The sequence below is a fragment of the Carcharhinus amblyrhynchos genome, chromosome 1, assembly GCF_965287045.1.
Source record: "Carcharhinus amblyrhynchos chromosome 1, sCarAmb.v2.hapA, whole genome shotgun sequence".
NCBI lineage: Eukaryota > Metazoa > Chordata > Chondrichthyes > Carcharhiniformes > Carcharhinidae > Carcharhinus > Carcharhinus amblyrhynchos.
In genome coordinates this window covers 171551176-171573426 of record NC_137324.1, presented here as the reverse complement: position 1 = coordinate 171573426, position 22251 = coordinate 171551176, and the positions used below count along the sequence as shown (strand labels likewise).

The window sequence follows — 22251 nt, the reverse complement described above, 5'->3', positions numbered from 1 at the left end:
GAAAAGAGTTTCCCAATAACTGTTGGCACTGTGACCAGGGGACATAGATTTCAAGATTTTATGGAATTCTACAGTGCAAAAGAAGGCCGTTCAGCCCATCGAGTCTGCACCAACCACAATCCCACTCAGGCCCTATCCCCATAACCCTGTGCATTTGCTCTAGCTAGTACCCCTGACATTAGGAGGCAATTTAGCACGGCCAATCCACCTAACCCGCACATCTTTGGACTGTGGGAGGAAACCGGAGCACCCGGAGCAAACCCACACAGACACAAGGAGAACACACAAACGCTACACAGGCAGTGACCCATGCAGAGAATTAAATCCGCGTCCCTGGCGCTGTGAAGCGGCAGTGCTAACCACTATGCCACTGTGCTGCCCCAAGAAACTTAATTGGGAAGTCTTAAATGGGGGTAAATATTTCAGAGAGGAATCATTTGTTATTGAGTAGAAATATATCTAAAACACAATGAGTGGAATTTTCTGACCATTCTCCCCCTAAGGCTGGGATGGGAGGAAGAACGTTTTTTTGTGAGACATTTCCTGGTTAACCTGTAGCAAATAAGTTCTGTGATATTGGCTTTGTGTTTCCATCACAGATAATGGATGGTTACGTCATTCCTGAACCTCATGTCCACCTGTACTTCTTAGCCCTACGCGAGGTAAGTTATCTGTGTTGAGTGTTTGCAAACAGTGATCATTTTCCTTTGTGATTTATCATCCCGTTACAGGAAACTGTTTGGAGGAACCAAGAGAAGTCTGGAGACCATGGTCCGCACTAAAACCACTTATAAGGGGATACGAGACTCTTCCTCTTTTTACGTACATTCCCTTTGGGGCATAGTGGGTGGGAAGATTCCTGAGCGGATTAACAGGCCGCTGAGCCACATTATGGACATTCCTTCCACGGCCGACAAGTGCTGGCGTTGGATTTGAACCCCAAGGATGGGATTTTCCAGACGCATTCGCCCCAAGACCAGAACTCAATGGATCTTTGCATGGTCCATCTCGTCCGCTGCAATTCCCGTGGCGAGGAAGGGGGTGGTGGGGGGGGGGGGGGGGGGGGGTGGGGGAAGGGGTGGGTCAGGAACATTCCACCCGAAGTATCTGGTCCAGAGGTAGGGACGCTGCCACTGTGCCACAAGACCACCACCCCCCGCAGGGGCTGGATTTGGCCTCTGCTTGTTGCTCTCTCACAAGTGAGCCAGCCGAGAATTCTAACCTCGTGTGGTAACTGAGAGTGTGAGGACAAGGAGGGGTTGGGGGGGGAGGGGGGGTGTTGTTGTTGGTGGTGGTGGTGGGTGGGGGTTGGGGGCGGTTGCAGGGGAGATTTACCAGAACACTTCCAGGGATGAAGGATTTTGAGGAGCTGGGGTTGTTCTTTGAGCCAAGGAAATTGTAGGGAAATTTGATAATGATGTACAAGATAATGAATTGATTTGATTTGATGTATTATTGTCACATGTATTAACATACAGTGAAAAGTATTGTTTCTTGTGCGCTGTACAAAGTATACCGTTCATAGAGAAGGAAAGGAGACAGTGCAGAATGTAGTGTTACAGTCATAGTTAAGGTGTAGAGAAAGATCAACTTAATGCGAGGTAGGTCCATTTAAAAGTCGGACGGCAGCAGGGAAGAAGCCGTTCTTGAATCGGTTGGTACGAGACCTCAGACTTTTGTATCTTTGGAAGAGAGAATGTCCAGGGTGCATGGGATCCTTGATTATGCTGGCTGCTTTTCCGAGGCAGTGGAAAGTGTAGACAGAGTCAATGGATGGGAGGCTGGTTTGTGCGATGGATTGGGCTACATTCACGACCTTTTATAGTTTCAGGTTTACATGAGATGTTTAAGTGAAATAGATGAGGAAAAGAGTTTCCCATTAACTGATGGTACTGGGATCAGGGTACATGGATTTAAGTTTGGGGTAGAGATGCAGAGGGATGGGAGAAAGAATAAATTTTCTTGGTGGGTGATAATGACCTGAAACCCTTTGCCCATGAGAGTGATTGTCTCCAGTTCCAAGTGATTTCAATGACTTTCGTTTCTTGAGTCACTGATTAACCAATGAGGCACATTTATCAACTGGAATGATTATTTTAGAGGACTGTTGGGAAGATTTCAATGCCTTGAAATTTATTCCGAGCGCTGAAGGACCTTTCCGAGCACATGTCCCACAACAAGGCCACTTGCCATCCTCTGCATGAACGAGTGAGAACAAGAGGCAGGATTTTCCAACCTCGTTCCGCCCCATGGTCCGAAAATCCTGCGCAAAGTCAACGGACTTTTGCGTGTTTTTCCCTCCGCCCCGCTACAATTCACCCAAGATCTTGAGGGGCAAAGAAGTGCTGTTGTTCAACCCAAAAGTTTTTGCCTTTCTCTCCACGGATTTTCCCATTTTCCTGTGGAGGAATTGCTGTCTGTTCATCGGGTGTTAGTGGAAATGTATTGCGTGTGGAGGATCGAGATTTGCGTTGTCCCCCATTCTTAGCTAAGCGGTGAACTGGAGACAGCCCTCATTGGGAACTTTAAATGGGGGTAAATATTTCAGAGAGGAATCATTTCTTACTGAGTACAAATACATCTAAAACACAATGGGTGGGGTTTTCCAGTCCTGCTTGCTCCAAGACCGGAAAATCACACCCGAGATCAATGGACCTTTACATGGTCCTGTCCCACCCGCTACGGTTCCCATGGATGACGGGTTGGTAAAATCCCACCGAGTGCCACTGTTTGACATGAACATAAATGTATTTTTTTTCTTCCGTAGATACAACAGCAATTAATTCCATATCCTTGCATCTTTGATTTTGAAACAAAGTTGGAAGCGTTGAACCTGGAATCCAAGATAATTCAACGAGTATGTACAGTGTTGTGTTATTTAGAGTGTGTCTTAATAATGGAATGGCTTGTATGATGTGTGAACAAAGGTATGTTTCAACATAATAGCACTTCAGACTAAGTTGCAGATTATAGAAGTCCATGCTGTTCACTAACTTTGGCCCAAGTTTTCATTAGCTATAACCCTGGCAGTTATGTTGAGATAGTCTTGCGGTGTCCTCTCATATTAATATCCTCAGAGTATTGGTGTGAGTAGGAAGGAAGTGGGTACTCAATCCAAGTGGTGAGTCCCCCCCCCGCACCCCCTCCTCCGCCCACCCCACCCCACCCTGGCCATCAGCAAAGGGCAGCCCCCAAATAGCAACCCCTTACCTTCCTGGGATCTGACAAAGGGTCATCCAGACTCTATTCTCTCTCTGCAGATGCGGAACTTGCGAGCTTCTCCAGAAGTTTCTGTTTTTTTGTGTCAGATTCGCAGCATTCTGCCTTTATTTACCTTCCTTCCCGCTTTTTAACCACTCGAGGTGAAAAAAAGATTCCCTCCCCCCTCCATTTTACCTGCCTCTCCGGTGGAAAGTGAGCCTGCCAGGCGGGGTGGTGGGATGTGAATCTGAGCCCGGTTATGTGCTTGTTTGTGTGCAAATTGGCCGCCACATTTCCTGCATTACCACAGTGATGACACTTCACAGCATTAGTTGTAAAGTGCTTTGGGACTTCCTGACTGACTCCTTATGATGGATGTGGCTTTCAGCGCTGGAATTGTGTTGCAAAGGCAGTGGTGGATTTACCTCCTTTCACACACCCACTTTCAATGGAAAGTCTGTGGGTATAAATCGGGAACTAATTCTCTACTATCTAATTTATATGTTGAAAGTGTTGGCCCGTTTCCACCTGGTGTTTTATTTGTGTGATAACATTACAGAGAGGAAAATTTATAGTTTCTTTAAATTGTCAAGGGAGTCTGTGCTTGTTTTCAAGAATCTTTGGAAAGGATCTTAAGAGTTTGCATCAATTGTAAAGAAATAATAAAAAAACACAGGTCCATGTGACCTGGTGACCTTTGAGGTGGAAGTCGTACCAACAGGAAGCAAGTTAAAAAGGAACTGGTGTGGCTGCCAGACTGAAAGGAGAGCTCCAGACACAGAGGGGAGCTGCAGGCAGAGGTGCTGGAGGGCGAAAGCGATCACTGCACCGATACAGACACAAAAATAAATCAGACACAGACAGAAAGAGGAACATAAAAGTTCCGGTGAGAAGACGATGCAAATCGTTCGCAGAAAGAGGTCAGTTTTCTGAATGACAGAAATCGCAGAAATGGACGGCACGGTAGCACAGTGGTTAGCACTGCTGCTTCACAGCTCCAGGGTCCTGGGTTTGATTCCCGGCTTGGGTCACTGTCTGTGTGGAGTTTGCACATTCTCCTTGTGTCTGCATGGGTTTCCTCCGGGTACTCCGGTTTCCTCCCACAGTCCAAAGATGTGCGGATTAGGTTGATTGGCCATGCTAAGAAATTGTCCCTTAGTATCTGGGGATGTGTAGGTTAGAGGGATTAGTGGGTATAATATGTAGGAACATGGGAGTAGGGCCTGGGTGGGATTATGTTCGGTGCAGACTCGATGGGCCGAAGGACCTCTTTCTGCACTGTAGGGTTCTGTGTTCTAGAAATCACATAGGTCTGTGTGGAGGGCTGAGAATGCTTATGATTGCATTAGACTTATCTGTGAATGAACTATTTAATATAAACTTTACCTTGTTATTTGAAATATCATTTGCCTGTTAATTCATGGGTAATTTGGGGAGGCGATGGCCTAGTGGTATTATTGCTGGACTATTAATCTAGAAACTCAGCTAATGTTCTGGGGACCCGGGTTCGAATCCCGCCACAGCAGATGGTGGAATTTGAATTCAATAAAAGAAAAATCTGGAATTAAGAATCTACTGATGACCGTGAAACCATTGTCGGAAAAACCCATCTGGTTCACTAATGTCCTTTAGGGAAGGAAATCTGCTGTCCTTACCTGGGTCTGGCCTACATGTGACTCCAGAGCCACAGCAATGTGGTTGACTCTCTATTACTCTCTGAAATGGCCCAGCAAGCCATTCAGTTCAAGGACAACTAGGGGTGGGCAATAAATGCTGGCCAGCCAGCAACACCCATGTCCCACGAATGATCAACAAAAACATTATATTGTGTCTGATTCATGTCAAAACAAAAGCTAGACTAACCTTTTGGTAATTTCTTCATTTGGGGCCCATTCAGTCAATGTAGTTAGTCTGGTTTACGGTTTCCTCCAGAGGGACTATAGCGGACGGTAACAGCTAATAGTTTTCCTCTAGTTGACGGGATAATTATGCTAAAAGTGAAGCTAGAATCTATTTTACTCTCAGACCTAAGACAATGTTGTGGATTTTTCTCTGCCTCCTTCTCTGTGTGTACATTGACAGTCAAAAATAGCTTTCTAAGATGTGAAATAATTGAATTCAACAGATCACTCAACCAGTGCTCCAAATGCAAGTTTGGAGGAAAGCGATTCTTCAGGATACATTACATAACTTAAGATCAATCAGATCAGCAGGTCAATTTACTGCTCTTCAGGTACAGAACTGCCGCGTTCCATTGTATCGTCGATTATTTTTCACTTTTATTCTAGTAAGAAGTCTCACAACACCCAGGTTAAAGTCATAGAATCATAGAATCCTACAGTGCAGAAGGAGGCCATTCAGCCCATTGCGCCTGCACTGATCACAATCCCACCCAAGTTCCCCCTGACACTAAGGGGCAATTTAGCATGGCCAATCCCCCTAACCTGCATATCTTTGCACCATGGGAGGAAACTGGATCGAGGTCATAAATGCTGGCCAGGAGGTATATTTCCGCTCCAGATCATTGAGATGGCTTATGCTTCATCTATTAGTAAGTTTATCAGAGGTTTCAGGTTCCTTTGTCCTCGCGGATGGATTGTCTCCATTGGCCACAGCTTTGTCTTAGAAATGTAAAAGGACCTTTGAGCATTTCCTTGGAATTTGATTTTTGCAGTCACAGGAGACGTTAGTACCTCTTAAGAGATAACGAGGTTGCTGTTCTGAAAGTTAGAAATTCCTCTTGTCTGTGTGACAACCAGTCATGGCTTCAGCCTTTGTCAATTACGTGTTATATTTAAATAATTCTATTAACTATCCAGGATGAAATAGATATAGGTATATATTCTTTCTGTAATATCTTCTTGGCATAACACTCAGCTAATGAAAACATCTTCTTTTGCCATTTACACATGCTGATCTTTTAACAGATGTTATTAACGTCGTTTCTAGCCTTTATCATCACCATTTACATTCCCTTCATCTTTTTGTCTACACCATCTGCTCCCCCCCCCCACCCAACACCCCACATCACCCTTAGAGTATAAATCCTGTCCTATTTTCCTTTTCTTCAACTGTAACAAAAGGTCAGCCTGACTTGAAACTTTGGCTTTATTCTTTCTACAGAAAGAAATCCCACAACACCAGCTTGAAGTCCAACAAGTTTATTTGTAGCAAATGCCACAAGCTTTCAGAACAGGCTGTCCCTTCGTCAGAGAACCCCCAGCCACCTGATGAAGGAACAGCCTGTTCCGAAAGCTTGTGGCGTTTGCTACAAATAAACTTGTTGGACTTTCGGCTGGTGTTGCGGGATTTCTTTCTGTTTTACCCCAGTCCAACGCTGGCATCTCTACATCTATTCTTTCTACATAGATGCTGTCAGACCTGCTGAGATTTTGCAGCATTTTCTGCTTTTGTTTCAGATTCCAGCACTTTTAAAGCCTTTTGCCTTTAACTTAATAAAAATGAGGGTTTGATTATTCATTGGCTGAAATGTATCAGGAATATGGAAGTCATTGTATATACACATAACTTTGAATAATAGTGCATGAAACGAGAAAGAGAACACCAAAGGGAAACATTTGTAAGCATATTAATTTTTATCCTTGATGTTGCTGTTTCAGGTCCAATTTATAGGTGAAGAGTGTGTTGGCCATGGCGTATCGCAGGAATTCTTCACCCTCTTTAGTCAGGAACTGTACAAAAGTGAACAGATATTTCACTGCCATGAAGATTCTAATCTGCTTTGGTTTCCCAAGGAGGTAAGGTTCATTATACTAAGTGACCCCCTCAAAGGTGAGCATCAGAAAATTCAAAAGCCACACCAGCTATATTTATCCTTCCACTTTTTTTTATTATATTTCTCAAGTGCAGGATAAGTGAATTTAGTAGAGAAGAGGTAGAGTTACAATATGGTAACCAGCACTCTAATAGTCGTAAAGTTCTTCAGGCATTCATTGAAGGGCTACTGCTCCAATCACTGTTCCTGTTACTAAGCTGAGCATCTTATCACTCACTACCTGAGAGTTTTTTCATGGGATGTGGGGCGTCGCTGGTTGGACCAGTATTTATCCCTAAGGGCTTTTAAGAGTCACATGTAGGCCAGACCAGGTGGGGATGGCAGATTTTCTTCCCTAAAGGACATTAGCAGGGAGGCAAAGGCTGCGTGGAGGAGATGGTCTAGTGGTATTATTGCTGGATTATTAATCCAGAGACGCAGCTAATGTCCTGGGGACCCGAGTTCAAATCATGCCATAGCAGGTGGTGGAATTTGAATTCAATATAAGAAGAAGTATATCTGAAATTAAGAATCTACTGACGTCAATTGTCGGGAAAACCTATTTGGTTCACTAATGTCCTTTATGGAAGGAAATCTTCCATCCTTACCTGGTCTGGCTTACATGCAACTCCAGATCCACAGCAATGTGCTTAACGTTCAACTGTCCTCAAGCAACTAGAGATGAGCAATAAATGCTGGCCAGCCAGTGACATCCATGTCCCACAAATGAATAAAAGAATTAGTGAACCAGGTGGTTTTTTTGCTACAATCGACAATGGTCATCATTAGACTTTTAATTCCAGATTTTTTATTGAATTCAACTTTCACCATCTGCCATGGTGGGATTCCAAGAGCATTTCTATGGGTCTCTGGGTTACTGCTCCAGTGGCAATACCACTGTACCATTGCTTCTACTTTAGCCACATGTGATGGTCCCTATGCCATGGGAATCCTGTATGACCTTTCTCAACAAACGATGAGCAATAAATACCAGCCATACCAGCTATGCCTACATCCCTTGAATGAAGAGCAACATTTAAAAACACCCACTCCATAGAAGCCCAGGTGCTATGCCGTTTCCTGTTCCTGGCTTGAATGGGCATGATCCAGATTTAAGGTTAGATTTTCAGTAAGCTCCCCTGGCAGGTGAAGCTTCTGTCTGAAAGCATGTAATCTGAAAATCTCTCTCATCTCTTATTATTCATTGCATGTGGGTGTCACTGGCTGGGTCAGTGTTTATTGCCCATCCCTAATTGCCCTTGAATTACTCGGCCATTTCAGAGGACATTTCAGAGCCAAACATATTGCTGTGGATCTGAGGTGGAATTCTCCCATCCCACCTGCCACAGGAATCATAGCGGGCAGAACAGAATCATACAAAGGTCTGTTGACCTTATTCCTGTCATGAGGCAAGCACAGCTAGAATAGCCACGGGCGTCATGTAGGTTAGACCAGGTAAGGACAGCAGATTTCTTTCACTAAAGGACATTAGTGAACCAGATGGGTTTTTACAACAATGGTTTCATGATCATGATTAGACTTTTAATGTCAAAGTTTTATTGGATTCAAATTTCACCATCTCCCATGATGGGATTTGAACCTGAGTCTCTGGATTGCTCGCTCAACGATACTACCACTGTGGGATCCATTCATTTCTTTGAATAGATGAAGAAGGCACTGATACAGAGTTTAAATGAATTTCTTTTATTGAACAGAACTTAAAATTAAATCATTACAAAAACTAAAGAAAAGAAAAACTGGAGAGAGAGAGATCGGTTTTCCTGCCAGTCCTCTGCTGATCTTGAACGCAGAAACCAAGCTGAACTGAACTGCAAACACAAAGCTGAAACTACAATATATGTCACGCATTATCTTTGTTATTGCAATTGTTTGGCACATGCTGTCTCTAACTTGGAGAAACAGGCCTTACAGATGTTGTTTATGAAAAGCTTTGTTCGGATTATTAAAAAGCATGTTTTGATGACATTGTACTTTTCAAAAATGCAGTCAATTTCTTGGTAACCCAGCATGCCTTCTAAGTTTTAAAATGTAGCCAAGTGCTAGTTAATTTTTTTTAAGCTTAGCCATTTAAATGTAATTGCGCAGGCAAAAATATCTTAAAAAGAAGCACAGCGGTTAGCACAGCAGCCTGACAGCACTAAAGATCCTGGTTCAATTCTGGCCTTGGGTGACTGTTAATCTAGAGTCTGTATGTTCTCCCCGTGTCAGTGTGGGTTTTCTCCGAGTGCTCTGGTTTCCTCCCATATCCAAAAATGTGCAGGTTAGGTTGATTGGCCATGCTAGATTGTGCCTTAGTGTCAGGGAGATTAGCAGGGTAAATATGGGGGTTACAGGGATAGGGCCTGGGTAGGGTTGTTGTCGGTGCACACTCGATGGGCCCAATGGCTTCCTTCTGCACTGTAGGGATTCTATGATGAAGCAAATCTTTGAACATAGAAGTCTTTGCATAGATGAAGCAAATCATACACAGGATCCCTCAACAGCATTATACCACTGCTTCCTCAAACTTTTAACTAAAACTGATTCTGTGATAGGGAAATGTTATGAAGACTTAACAAGGGAGGATTTTACAACTTTGCTTTTTTTATAAAAAATATGCACAGGAACCAGAAGCGGATGATGTATTTTATCTGGTGGGAATTCTTTGCGGACTTGCTGTGTCCAATGGCTTTATTTGCAATTTTCGCTTCCCGTTGGCTTTGTACAAAAAACTGCTCCACGAGCAACCAACACTGGAAGACCTGAAGGAACTGTCAAGAATAGGAGAAGGGTGAGTGAACTTCAAGCATCTCCCCACACTTTCATCCACCAAACTAGTAAACCATTAATGTGAATCGCTCCTGTAAAATGGACCTCTCGTCCTTGGTGCAGTGAAACAACCACTGTCGCAAAACATGCTGCGGGAATGTGGGAAATCTGACCCCAGGTTCATAAAGTCGGCTTCTGGGACAAAGGGGTTTGTCTTATGAGGAATGTTCAAGCAGGTTGAAATCTAAACGCGTTGGAGTTAGAAGAACGATGGGTGATCATGTTTAAATATATGGGAGTCTGAGGAGACCAGCTAGATTTTGAGAGGATGTTTCCCCTAGTGAGGGAATCTAGACATTGGGGACACAGTTTTAAACTAAAGAGTCACACATTTAAGATGGAGATGAGCAGGAATATCTCCTCACAGATCTTTGGAATTCACTATCCCAGAAAGCAGTGAAGGCAGGGTCACCGAATATATTCAAGGCTGAATTTGACAGATTTTTGATCAATTAAGGGTCATATAAGACTTGTGCAATTTTCCAAGTTACTACAAAGGGTTGCGACAAATTAACGATTTCAAATATAACGTTTGCTGTTTGCTTTGATGAACAGTCTCCGATCAATTGAAATGAACCAGTTTGCAATTGCCTGCATAGTCCAATACAAATCTTGTTTCAGAACATAAGAACATAAGAAATAGGAGCAGGAGTAGGCCATCTAGCCCTTCGAGCCTGCCCCGCCATTCAATAAGATCATGGCTGATCTGTCGTGGCTCAGTTCCACATTCCCGCCCTCTCCCCATAACCCTTAATCCCCTCGCTTATCAAAAACCCATCAACCCGCGTCTTAAAAATATTTAGCGAGGCAGCCTCCACCACTTCAACGGGCAGAGAATTCCAGAGATTCGCCACCCTTTGAGTGAAGAAGTTCCTCCTCAACTCCGTTCTAAACCGCCCCCCCTTTATCTTGAGGCTGTGCCCCCTAGTCCTACTGTCCTTTCTGAGTGGGAAGAGTCTCTCCACCTCTATCCTATCCATCCCATTCATCATCTTACATGTCTCAATGAGATCTCCCCTCATTCTTCTAAACTCTAACGAGTACACGCCTAGTTTATTCAGCCTCTCCTCATAGCTCAACCCCCTCAACTCCGGCATCAGCCTAGTAAACCTCCTCTGCACTCCCTCCAAGGCCAAAATATCCTTGCGTAAGTGCGGCGACCAAAACTGCACACAGTACTCCAGCTGCGGCCTCACCAATGCCCTATACAGCTGCAGCAAGACCTCCCTACTTTTATATTCAATCCCCCTCGCTATGAAGGCCAGCCTGGCAGCGCGATGACAGATCTTACTGAAGTGAATACAGAAAGTGCTGGAAAGCAGGCCTGTGGAGAAGAAGAGTCATACAAGACTCGGAATGTTAACTCTGTTTCTCTCTCCACAGATGCTGGAAGACCTGCTGAGATTTTCCAGCATTTTCTGTTTTTATTTCAGATTTCCAGTCTCTGCAGTATTTTGCTTTCATGTTCGTGACAAACCTTACTGATTGGCTGTGTCTTTTTCTTGACAATACAGGCTCCAGAACTTCCTTGACAGCAAGTTTGATGACACTGAAGAACTGTGTTTCTCTGTAAGTTTACTCTTGTGATAGATCACTTTCAAACTATTAACAAGTTGAAGTAAAATGGAAGAGCCACCACGCAGATTAGAGGGCAGAGAGGAGCAGAAGTAGGTCAGAGTTAGTAGAGCGCATTCAGCCCCAGAAGGCCAAGAGAGGGCCTGATAAATTTGGAGATCTGCAGATATCTGTTGTACCTCCACGAGCAGCTCAGCAGTCCTGGAAAACATTTCCCCAGCAGATGAAAGCAAAGCACTGGAATCTGAAACAAAAACTGAAAATGCTGGAAAGTCCAGCAGGTCTGACAGCACCTATGGAGAGAGAATAGAGCCAACGTTCCAAGTCTGGATGACACTTCACCAGTGTGCAAATAGTCAACCCAATATCAATGGAGGATTATTGGAAATCGATAAGAAAGTGGAGCTGAAGGCAAGATCCAATCTCATGGTCTTACTGAACAGTGAAACAGGCTGGAGGGTCTGTTTTCCTGCTCCTTATATTTTAATTCATTTTTGGGACATGGGCGTCGCTGGTTGGCCAGCATTTATTGCCCATCCCCAGTTGTCCAAAGGCAGTTAAGAGTCAACCACATTGCTGTGGCTCTGGAGTCACATATAGGCCAGACAAGGTGAGGACGGCAGATTTCCTTCCCTAAAGGGCATTCGTGAACCAGATGGGTGTTCCCTACAACTGACAATGGTGTCACAATCATCAGTAAGTTTCTAATGCCAAAGTTTTCTAATTCCTAAGTTTAGAATTCAGCAAAGAAGGACCAAGAGATTGATTAAGAGGGAAAAAATAAAGTATGAGAGTAAAGTTGCAAGTAAAATGAAAGCAGACTTTAAAAAATTTTCAGTATGCATAAAGGAAAAAAATGAGTGAAGACTGTTACAATCTGAAATGGGAGGATTTATAATGGAGAACAAGAAAATGGCAGAGAAGTTTGGTTCTGTCTTCACAGAGGAAGACACAAATAACTTCCCTGAAATGCTAAGTAACAAAGAGAGTCCAGTGAGAAAGAGGAATTGAAGGAAAGTAATATTACTCAAAAAAAAGTGCTTGAACAATTAATGGGACTGAAAGTTGATGAATCCTCAGGATCTGAAATCTACGTTCCAGAGCACTACAAGAGGTGGCCAGGGAAATAGTGGATACACTGATTGTCATCTTCCAAAATTCCAGTGAATCTGGATCAATTGGAGCAGAATCATAGAAAATTACAGCTCAGAAACAGGCCTTTTGGCCCTTCTTGTCTGTGCCGAACCATTTTTTGCCTAGCTCCACTGACCTGCACTTGGACCATATCCCTCCACACCCCTCTCATTCATGAATCCGTCCAAATTTTTCTTAAATATTAAAAGTGACCCCGCATTTACCACTTTATCCGGCAGCTCATTCCACATTCCTTGATTGGAGAGTGCTAAATATAACCCCGCTATTTCAAAAAGGAAGGAGGGAGAAAATGGGGTTATTACAGACTGGTTAGCCTAACTTCAGCAGTAAGGAAAATGCAAGCGTCAATGATAAAGGAGGTGATAACAGGACATTTGGGAAATATCAATAGGATCGGACAAGGTCAACATGGATTTATGAAAGGCAAATCATGTTTGACAAACCTACTGGAGTTTTTTGAGGACTTAACTATTAGAATAGATAAGGATGAGCTAGTGTATTAAGATTTTCAGAAAGCTTTTGATAAAGTCCGCATAAGAGGTTAGTGTGCAAAATTAAGGCAGATGAGACTGGGATAATGTATTGGGTAAAATTCCCAAGGCCTGTTCGCCGCAGGCGCACATTCCGCTATGACTGCTAACTCTCAAAAGAGAGCCACAATGGGATTTGCGGCAGCAAGATCTCAATTTGAGATCTTCACTATCCTCCAATGTCAATGTAATCAGGTTCATACTGAAGGCAAAATCATCTCGGAGAAAAATGTATGCTTAAAGAGCCTAAATGAGTTGATTGGATTCATCTGAATTGTGTAACAAAATGAAAAGCTAAGTGTAATGAAGTATGAACTCATTGTAAAATATGGTTAGAAACTGCAGACAAACCAGAAGAAAAAGTACATCTTGTAAACTTGTGGGTTTTCTTTGTGCAGGTATGCGAAGAAACAGCTGATGGGGAAGTGGTTGTGCACGAATTTATTCCTGATGGCAGCAATATCCCAGTTCAAAATCATAATAGGTAAATGTTCTCCATTAATATAAACTCTTCAATCATTACTGACGGGCCAGGAGTTAGCCTTGGTGCTCCATTCCCATTTTATTGAAGGTGCTCTGCTGGATGTCCACGTGTTATTCAGAGACTGAAGCATGGTGGCACAGTGGTTAGCATTGCTGCCTCACAGTGCCAGGGACCCCGGGTTCAATTGGGTCACTGTGTGTGTGGAGTTTGCACATTCCCCCCATGTCCGTGTGGGTTTCCTCCAGGTGCTCCGGTTTCCTCCCACAGTCCAAAGATGTGCCGTGCTAACTTACCCCTTAGTGTACCGAACAGGAGTTTGGCAACTCGGGGAACTTCACAGTAACTTCATTGCAGCGTTAATGTAAGCCTACTTGTGACTAATAAATAAATTTCATCTCTGTTGTCCAAGGCCAGTCATTTCTGACATGTGAATTGGAAGTGCTCGGTAAAGGCATCCCTTGTGGCAGTTACAAATGTGCACTTTCCAACAGGTCACCTGTCTTGTGACTGGAGCTACATGCCCCAGCTCATTTTCCCTGAGTCTTGAGATGCTGCAATCTCTTGTTATGTTGCCTTGTCTCCCCTGGTCACCTCAACACACATCAAGGGTTGACGTGGGACCTATCCAATTTGTATGGATCCGGGGAACTTTACTCAGAGTCTTGACACGTGCCAGCTGTTTGATGGGCAGAGTACCTGACATTTTCTCAATTCATGGAACTAGTGGGAGGGACACTCATCAAAAGGGCAACCTTGCAACATTACTTCAACTCTTTGTAGCAGAAAAGTTGTGTTTTTAGTATAATACACTCTCAGGATATGGGAGTGACCAGCAACAATCTTAGAATCCCTACAGTGTAGAAGGAAGCCGTTCAGCCCATCAAGCCTACACATATAACAAACCCAGGCCCTTTCCCCCTAACCGCACATATTTACCCCTTACACATTCGCTTGTCCTGATACTGTAAAATCCTGCCCAAGATCAGCGGAAGTTTCCACGATCCATCTCTTCCCTGCTCCAATTCCCATGGCGGGCAGGACAATAAAATTCCAGCCTAAGAGTCTACTCAGCATGGCCAATCAACCTAACCCATACATCATTGGAGGATTTATTTATGTTGTCCATCCATGGTTACCTCGTTAAGTGTAGCTATAGAAATACAGTTTTAGCCAAAGCATTTTTCCTACATTCAGTACAAGTAAACATGCTTCACAAACGTCTACAACCAGTTGTTCTAGGAACTGTTCTTCTAATCAAATCATCAGTATCTAGACAGGAACAGTAGCTTCACCATCCTGTTTTGACCAAATGTTTGAGCCTGTTATCGTCTGCAGTCCAACCCTATTTCACAGGAAGGCATGGTGGTAAAATAGATACAACACATAAAGAATTAATAAAAGCAAAATACTACAAGATACTGGAATCAGAGTCATCCAGATTTGAAACATTGGCTCTATTCTCTCTCCATAGTTGCTGTCAGACCTACTGAGATTTTCCAGCATTTTCTGTACATAGAGAATGGAAATTGGCTTGTATCTCCTTGCATTTAGCATGTCAGCTATGACTCTTGCCAACTTTTACAGATGCACCATTCTTTCTGGTTGTATCACAGCTTGGTATGACTCCTGCTCTGCCCAAGACTACAAGAAACTATAAAATGTCATGAATGTAGCCCAATCTGTCATGCAAACCAGCCTCCTATCCATTAACTCTGTCTACACTTCCCGCTACCTTGGCAAAGCAGCCAGCATAATTAAGGACCCTACGCACCCCGAACATTCTCTCTTCCACCTTTTTCTGTCGGGAAAAAGATACAAAAGTCTAAGGTCACATACCAACCAACTCAAGAACAGCTTCTTCCCTGCTGCCATCAGATTTTTGAATGGACTTACCTTGGATTAAGTTGCTCTTTCTCTACCCCCTAGCTATGACTGTAACACTACATTCTGCATTCTCTCGTTTTCTTCTCTATGTACAGTATGCTTTGTCCGTATGGCGCGCAAGAAACAATACTCTTCACTGTATACTAATACATATGACAGTAATAAATCAAATCAAGCTGAGGCGATCGACTGCAGCGTGTTAATTATGCATTTTCTAAATCTAAATTCTTTTTAAATAGGAAGCAGTATGTTGATGCATATGTAGATTATAAACTCAACGTGTCCGTGAAGAAACAACTTGAAGCCTTTTCTGAAGGTTTCAGGAGCTGTTTGTCTGTGCCAATTGTGGATGTATTCCATGCTGAAGAACTGAGGCATGTCATCCAAGGAAACACCAATTATGAATGGGAGCTACTGAAACAGGTCTGCTGCTGTCTTCCACATTTAATTCTCAACGTCCTTGACAATGTCTACCTTGCCTGTACAGGGAGTGAATGCAGTGTCACAGCACACTAAGTAATAATCTAGAATTTTTTTTTATTTGTTCAGCGGATGTGGGCTGGACCAGCATTTATTGCCCATCCCTAATTGCCCTTGAACTGAATGGTTTCATGGAAGCTTCAGCCACATTGATGTGGGTCTGGAGTCACGTGTAGGCCAGGCCAGATAAGAATGCTAGATTTCCTTCCACAAAGGACGTTACTGAACCAGATGGATTTCTACAGCAATCGACAATTGTTTCATGATCATCATTAAACTTTTATTTTTTTTAAGACTTTTTTTGAAATCAAATTCCAGCATTTTCCTTTGTGGGATTCGAACCCTGGTCCCCACAGCATTACCCTGGGTCTCTGGATTAATTGTCCAGCAACACTTCCAGTGCCCCACCATAAGAGCAGAATTAGGCCCCTCGGCCCACCTGCTTTGCCATTCAACCATGGCTGATTTTTTTTTCTCAACCCCATTTTCCTACCTTTTCCTGTAATCTTTGATCCTCTTACCAATCACAAATATATCTATCGCTGTCTGGGTCAACCTATAGATGAGAAATAGGAAGGGCCAAAGATAGATCATATGGAGATGCCACTGTTAAGAGTGCAGGAGTGGGAAGAGAAGCCATTGCAAGTGGTTTCTGGCTGTGATAGATAGATAAGAATGGAACCATGTGAGAGCAGTCCTACCCAGCTGAGTGACAGTGGAGTGACGTTGGAGGAGGTCATCTGTGTCAAAGGCTAAAGATAGGTCAAGAAGAATGAGGAGGCAAAGTTTATCTTTGTCACTGTTATAGTCCACCAACACTCAGTAGCAGCAGTGTGTACCATCTATGAGATGCAGTGCAGAAATTCACCAAAGATCCTTAGACAGCACCTTCCAAGCCCACGACCACTTCCATCTAGAAGGACAAGGGCAGCAAATAAGTGGGAATACCAACACTTGCAAGTTCCCCTCCAATCCACTTATAACCTTGACTTGGAAATATATTGCCATTCCTTTGCAGTCACTGGTTGATAATCCTGGAATTCCCTCCTTAACAACATTGTGGGTCAACCCACAGCACTTCGACTGTTTCAAGAAGGCAACTCACCTTCTCAAGGGCAACTAGGGATGAGCAATACATTCTGGTCAGCCAGCGACACCCATGTCCCATGAATGAATAAAAAAAGCCAGTTGGTGATGGAAGAATTTGGAGGTGATCCTTGTAGATTTATTCACAGAGTGAAACATTACAAGTATATACCTCCTACTGACTCCCTCAGCATTAGTAAGTAGTTCTTTATGTCTGCTCATGTAACCATCCACTTGATTATAACTTCAATTGATAGAATTAACATAGGATGCCACTTGTGATTTTGACAAGAGCCATTTGGCAGTGTGGCAGGGCAGGAACCTGATTGGAGGGCTTCAAATATAGATTTGCGGGAAAGATGGGAATGGATTTGAGACGCATGTGCCAGAATTCTACTGTCCGGTCCCACGTGGGATCGAATCAGGCAAGAAGCAGAAATGGAAATGTTTGTTGATCTTGGGTGGAAATTATGGCCATAAAATCCTGGCCATAATGTCAATACCTCAATTAGATCAGCTCTCAAACATCTAAACCCAAAGAAATACAAACCAATCTGTGTTTTACATATACAGAATGCAGTATACAATGGCTATACAGCGGGTGACACAGCAGTCAGAAATTTTTGGGAAGTCTTTGAAAGCTTATCAGAAAAGAAGAAAAAGCGGTTTCTCGGTAAGTGGTCTTTTTCAATGGATTTAACAAACATGTTTGTATCTTAACATGACCCATTAGCTAGCCAGGAATATTTTGATTTGGCAATAAGGAGATTATCATGTAGCCATCCAACATGCATGGATCTTAAGATGGCATAAAGAATCAAACAAGTATCGAGTACACGAAGAGGGCATTCGGCCCATGGTGCCAGTTCTTTGAAAGAGTTTTTTGATTTGATTTGACCTATTACTGTCACAATCAATATTGTTCACCAATCAGTCCCACTCTCATACTCTTCCCTCATAGCCCTGCCATTCCTCAATTAGGTGGCACAATGATTAGCACTGTTGCCCCACAGTGCCGGGGACCTGGGTTCACGATTCCGGCCTTGGGTGACTGTGTGGAGTTTGCACGTCCACCCCGTGTCTGCGTGGGTTTCCTCCCGAATGCTTCAGTTTCCTCCCATACTCCAAAGATGTGCAGATTGGCCGTGCTAAGTTTGCCCCTTAGTGTGCCAAGATGTGTAAATTAGAGGAATTAGTAGGGTAAATGCACAGGGTTATGGGGATAGGGCAGTAAGATGCTCTATTGGAGAGTTGTTGCAGATTCAATAGGCCAAATGGTCTCCTTCTGCACTGTAGGGAATCAATGATTCTACATCTTGTACATCGGTCTCCCCTTGAGTCTGTTTCCAACACTCCTTCAGCCGATACTTCCCAGATCATAACAGCGCATGCATGGAATCAATCTCATCTTCCCAATGGGTCTTTTGAGAGCTATCAGTGGGAGCTGGAATGTCTTGAGACCAAAGACAGAGCCAGGAAGGAGGCAGCTTCCCAAAAAGCACGAGTGGATCTCAGCGTGGAGGACACGGAGAGGTTTAGGCCAATGAAGAATGCGGCAGTTAATTTTGTTGTGCGTTGCTGGTTCAGTCTGTTGACATGGGGCTACACAGGGCACTGGCTATCATGGAGGCAAGTAGCAGGAAGAGATTTGGGCACTCCTTATAAAGGGAATGAACCCGTCTCATCCTGAACATGATTTAATTTTGATGACTATTTTCTCCTTATCCTCAGCCTTTCTGTCAGGAAGTGAAAGAATCGCGGCTGGAGGGATTCGGAATTTCAACCTTAGGATTCTTAACACCAAGAACACTGACCCAGATTTCTCATACCCTCGTGCCTACACCTGCACCAGGACCCTCGACCTCCCCAACTACAGCAACATCAAAATACTGAGAGAGAGGTTACTGCACGCTATTAAATACAGTGAGGAGTTCAATGCTGCACGGCCATAATATTTGCAGCTGGAGAATGTGTTTACTTAATCTGAGGGGTGCTGGTGATTGACTAAAAAAAACTGACTAATTAAAAATAAGTTGCATTGGAGCATTTAATTCATTACAGAACAGGAAAAAAACTGATTGTGTGGCGTCACGGTGTTTAAAACCTCTCTACTCAAATATGTACACGTGCAGGTATTTATTTGGGCAGTGATGGCAAGGCCAGCAGTTACTGCTCCTGCCTAGTTTCCCTTGAGAGGATGGTGGTGAGCTTTCTTCTGGGAGGGAGCTAAACAGCTTGAGAAGCCAACTGAAAGGGTAGTTAAGAGTCAGGAATGTGGTTTGGAGCCATGTATAGGCCAGTAGGAAAGCAGTGAACCATATAGTTTTTAATAGTAATCTTCTAGTTTAACTTGTTATTCCAATTTTGTTCAAGTGAGTGGGATTTGAGGCAATGGTCTCTTGGTATTATTGCTAGACTATTTAATCCAAAACCTCAGCTAATGTTCTGGGGGTCTGGATTCAAATCCCACCACAGCAGATGATGAAATTTGAATTCTAGAAAAAAAAGTCTGAAATTAAGAATCTACTGAATACCGTGAAACCACTGTCAGAAAAACCCATCTGGTTCACTAATGTCTCTTAAGGAAAGAAATCTGCCGTCCTTACTGGGTCTGGCCTACATGTGACTCCAAAGCCACAGCAGTGTGGTTGACTCTCAGTTATCCTCCAAGGGCAACTATAGATGGGGAATAAATTGCTGGCCAGCCAGCGACGCCCATGTCCCATGAATGAATTTTAAAAAAAGACGAGATATATGCCCGAGAAAGATTTGGAAATGAAGTGCCTTCATGTCTGTTTTACTTATGTCCAGTTACTTAAGAGTTTGTGTGGGAGCAACATAATTCAAGTAGGTTGTCAAAACAATCACTCAATGGCATTGTCCAAAGCTAAGAATAAAACTAAACTATGCTTATAGTGACACCCATGTCCCACAAATGAATAAAATTAAAGAATACAGGCCAGATTTTCTGGCCTCCCAGCCGTGTGGGAGGCGGTGTGTTGTTTGCTAGCAGCAGGATGTTTCAGTCTTGTCATCGTCAATAGGAATTCCCAACGACCAGAGAATCCCGCCAGCATGAGCAGCCGGAGAATTCCAGCCTACACGTCTCTGGACATTTATGCGGGATTACTGCTCGATTAGCATAGCCACTACACTCCCATACCCCTATGTTGAATCATGTTACAGCACATCACTGTAGGGAAATACACTAATTCCATAGAACCAGTATAAAGGATTGGGGAAATATTATATGCAGTTAAGAGGTGTGTATTGAGAAGGTGTTGTGACTGCCAGCGCTATGACATGCGTTTAATGTTGGCCTCACTTTAAGAAAAATGCACTTTGTGACGACATTTGTCTTAATATTTGGACCAAATATAGTGGGTGGAATTTTACCATTCCAGCCATGGGAATCATAGTGGATAGAACATGGACCATGCAAAGATCCACTGACCTCCTTGGGGCAAGCGCAGCCGGAAAATCCCACCCTTGTCTCTTCACAGTACTTTAAGGATGAACTTGCTGCCATTTTAAGTTTTGCCTCAGCAAGACAAATATAACATCATGTTTCGTAGAATCATGTTGAATATGAACCAAAGAAAATAGGCCATCAGCCTATCCAGTCCATTCTGACATTCATGTTCAACTCAAGCCTCCTCCCTAACCTTCCTCATGTACCCCAACCAGCAGAGCCTTCTGTTCCCATCTCCCACATATGTTTAATTAGCACCAGCATATCCAGCACCAATTATCATAGGATGGAAGTCATTCATTTTTGACAGAGAGTTCTTCATTCCCCCAGTCTCTGGGTGAAATGTTCCTTCTGAATTCTATTTGATATCTTGGTGACAGTTTTTTATTGTTGGCCTTTAGTTTTCTACCTCCCACAAATGGAAATACTCCCTCACTTTATCAAAACCCTTCATAAATGTAAAGACCTCTATTCCGGCATCACTTGGTCTTCTCTCTACAAGAAAGGAAGAGCCAGTCTCTTCATCCTTTCCCTACATGAGTATAGGCTCACATTTTTGGTTAAACATTTTTTACACTCTCACTAGTGCCTCTGCATCATTTTTATAATAATATGACCAGAACTGTGCACAGCATTTCAAGTGTGGTCCAACCTGAGTTCAGCGCAAGTTCAGCACAATTTATCTACTTTTCAGTTCCTGTATTGGGTGGCACAGTGGTTAGCACTGCTGCCTCACAGCGCCAAGGACCTGGGTTCAATTCTGGCCTCAGGAGACTGTCTGTGTGGAGACAGTATGTTCTCCCTGTGTCTGGGTGGGTTTCCTCCAGCTGTTCCAGTTTCCCCCCCACAGTCCAAAGACGTGTGTGTTAGGTTGATTGGTCATGCTAAATTATCGCTTAGGGTCAGGGTGATTAGCAGGGTAAATATACGGGGTTACAGGATTAGGGCCTGGATGGGATTGTGGTTGGTGCAGGCTCAATGGGCTGAATGGCCTCCTTCTGCACTGTAGGGATTCTACGATCCTAGTGCTTGGTTTACTTTATTTTAGTCCATACCAATGCGTTGCTTCTTTTACTGATTTGTGTACTAATTCTCTCAGATTTCTTTGCTCCACTACCTCGTAATTTGCAACCATTGTTATTTTACCGAAATGTAATTTCGCTCAGGTATCTGTAGCGAAACTCATTGTCCATTCTGCACATGTTATTATTATATTCCTTCAGATCAGAGACCTCGAAGAATCTAAAACACTGCATTGTTGCGGCTAACTTTGTGAAAATTTTAAATATTTTCATTTGTAAACAGCTATTCATAATTTTATTGTAACATTGAAATTAATTAAAATGAAAGATTTATTGGTTTTTATTCCTTGTGTCAGAGTTAAGTTATTGAGTGCTAAGAATTTTCATTGTTACGGTTGGGCTTGGAATGGACCAGAGTGTTTCTCAATCATTGTTTCCCTTCCACAGGACAGCTGCTTCTGTCTGTTGCTGATCTTACAGATAGAATGCCTTTGCTCTGTAACCTCTCAGACACAATTCCTACAATTTCTTGCGCATTTCTGAAAAGTAAGGTAAAGTTTATTTAATAGTCACAAGCAAGGCTTCCATTAACACTGCAATGAAGTTACTGTGAAAGTCCCCTAGTCGTCACACTCGCCGCCTGATTGGGTGCGCTGAGAAAGAATTTAGCACGGCCAATGCACCTAATGAGCACGTCATTCAGACTGTGAGAGCAAACCGGAGCACCTGGAAGAAACCCACACAGGCACAGGGAGAAT

The 22251-nt window shown here is 43.3% G+C and overlaps 1 protein-coding gene across 1 annotated transcript in view; it reads left to right on the top strand.

Moving 5' to 3' along the window:
- Positions 1–21836, top strand: part of LOC145347728 (putative E3 ubiquitin-protein ligase HERC4) — a 54205-nt gene extending 32369 nt beyond the window's left edge. The window contains exons 16-25 of the mRNA XM_080195476.1: positions 600–662; positions 2768–2857; positions 5327–5434; positions 6822–6959; positions 9601–9767; positions 11320–11374; positions 13464–13549; positions 15673–15856; positions 17573–17672; positions 18731–21836. Of these exons, the coding sequence (XP_080051602.1) occupies positions 600–662; positions 2768–2857; positions 5327–5434; positions 6822–6959; positions 9601–9767; positions 11320–11374; positions 13464–13549; positions 15673–15856; positions 17573–17672; positions 18731–18951 (1212 nt within the window). The 3' untranslated portion in view covers positions 18952–21836. The remainder of the gene's footprint in view (positions 1–599; positions 663–2767; positions 2858–5326; positions 5435–6821; positions 6960–9600; positions 9768–11319; positions 11375–13463; positions 13550–15672; positions 15857–17572; positions 17673–18730) is intronic.
- The last annotated feature ends 415 nt before the right edge of the window (positions 21837–22251 follow it).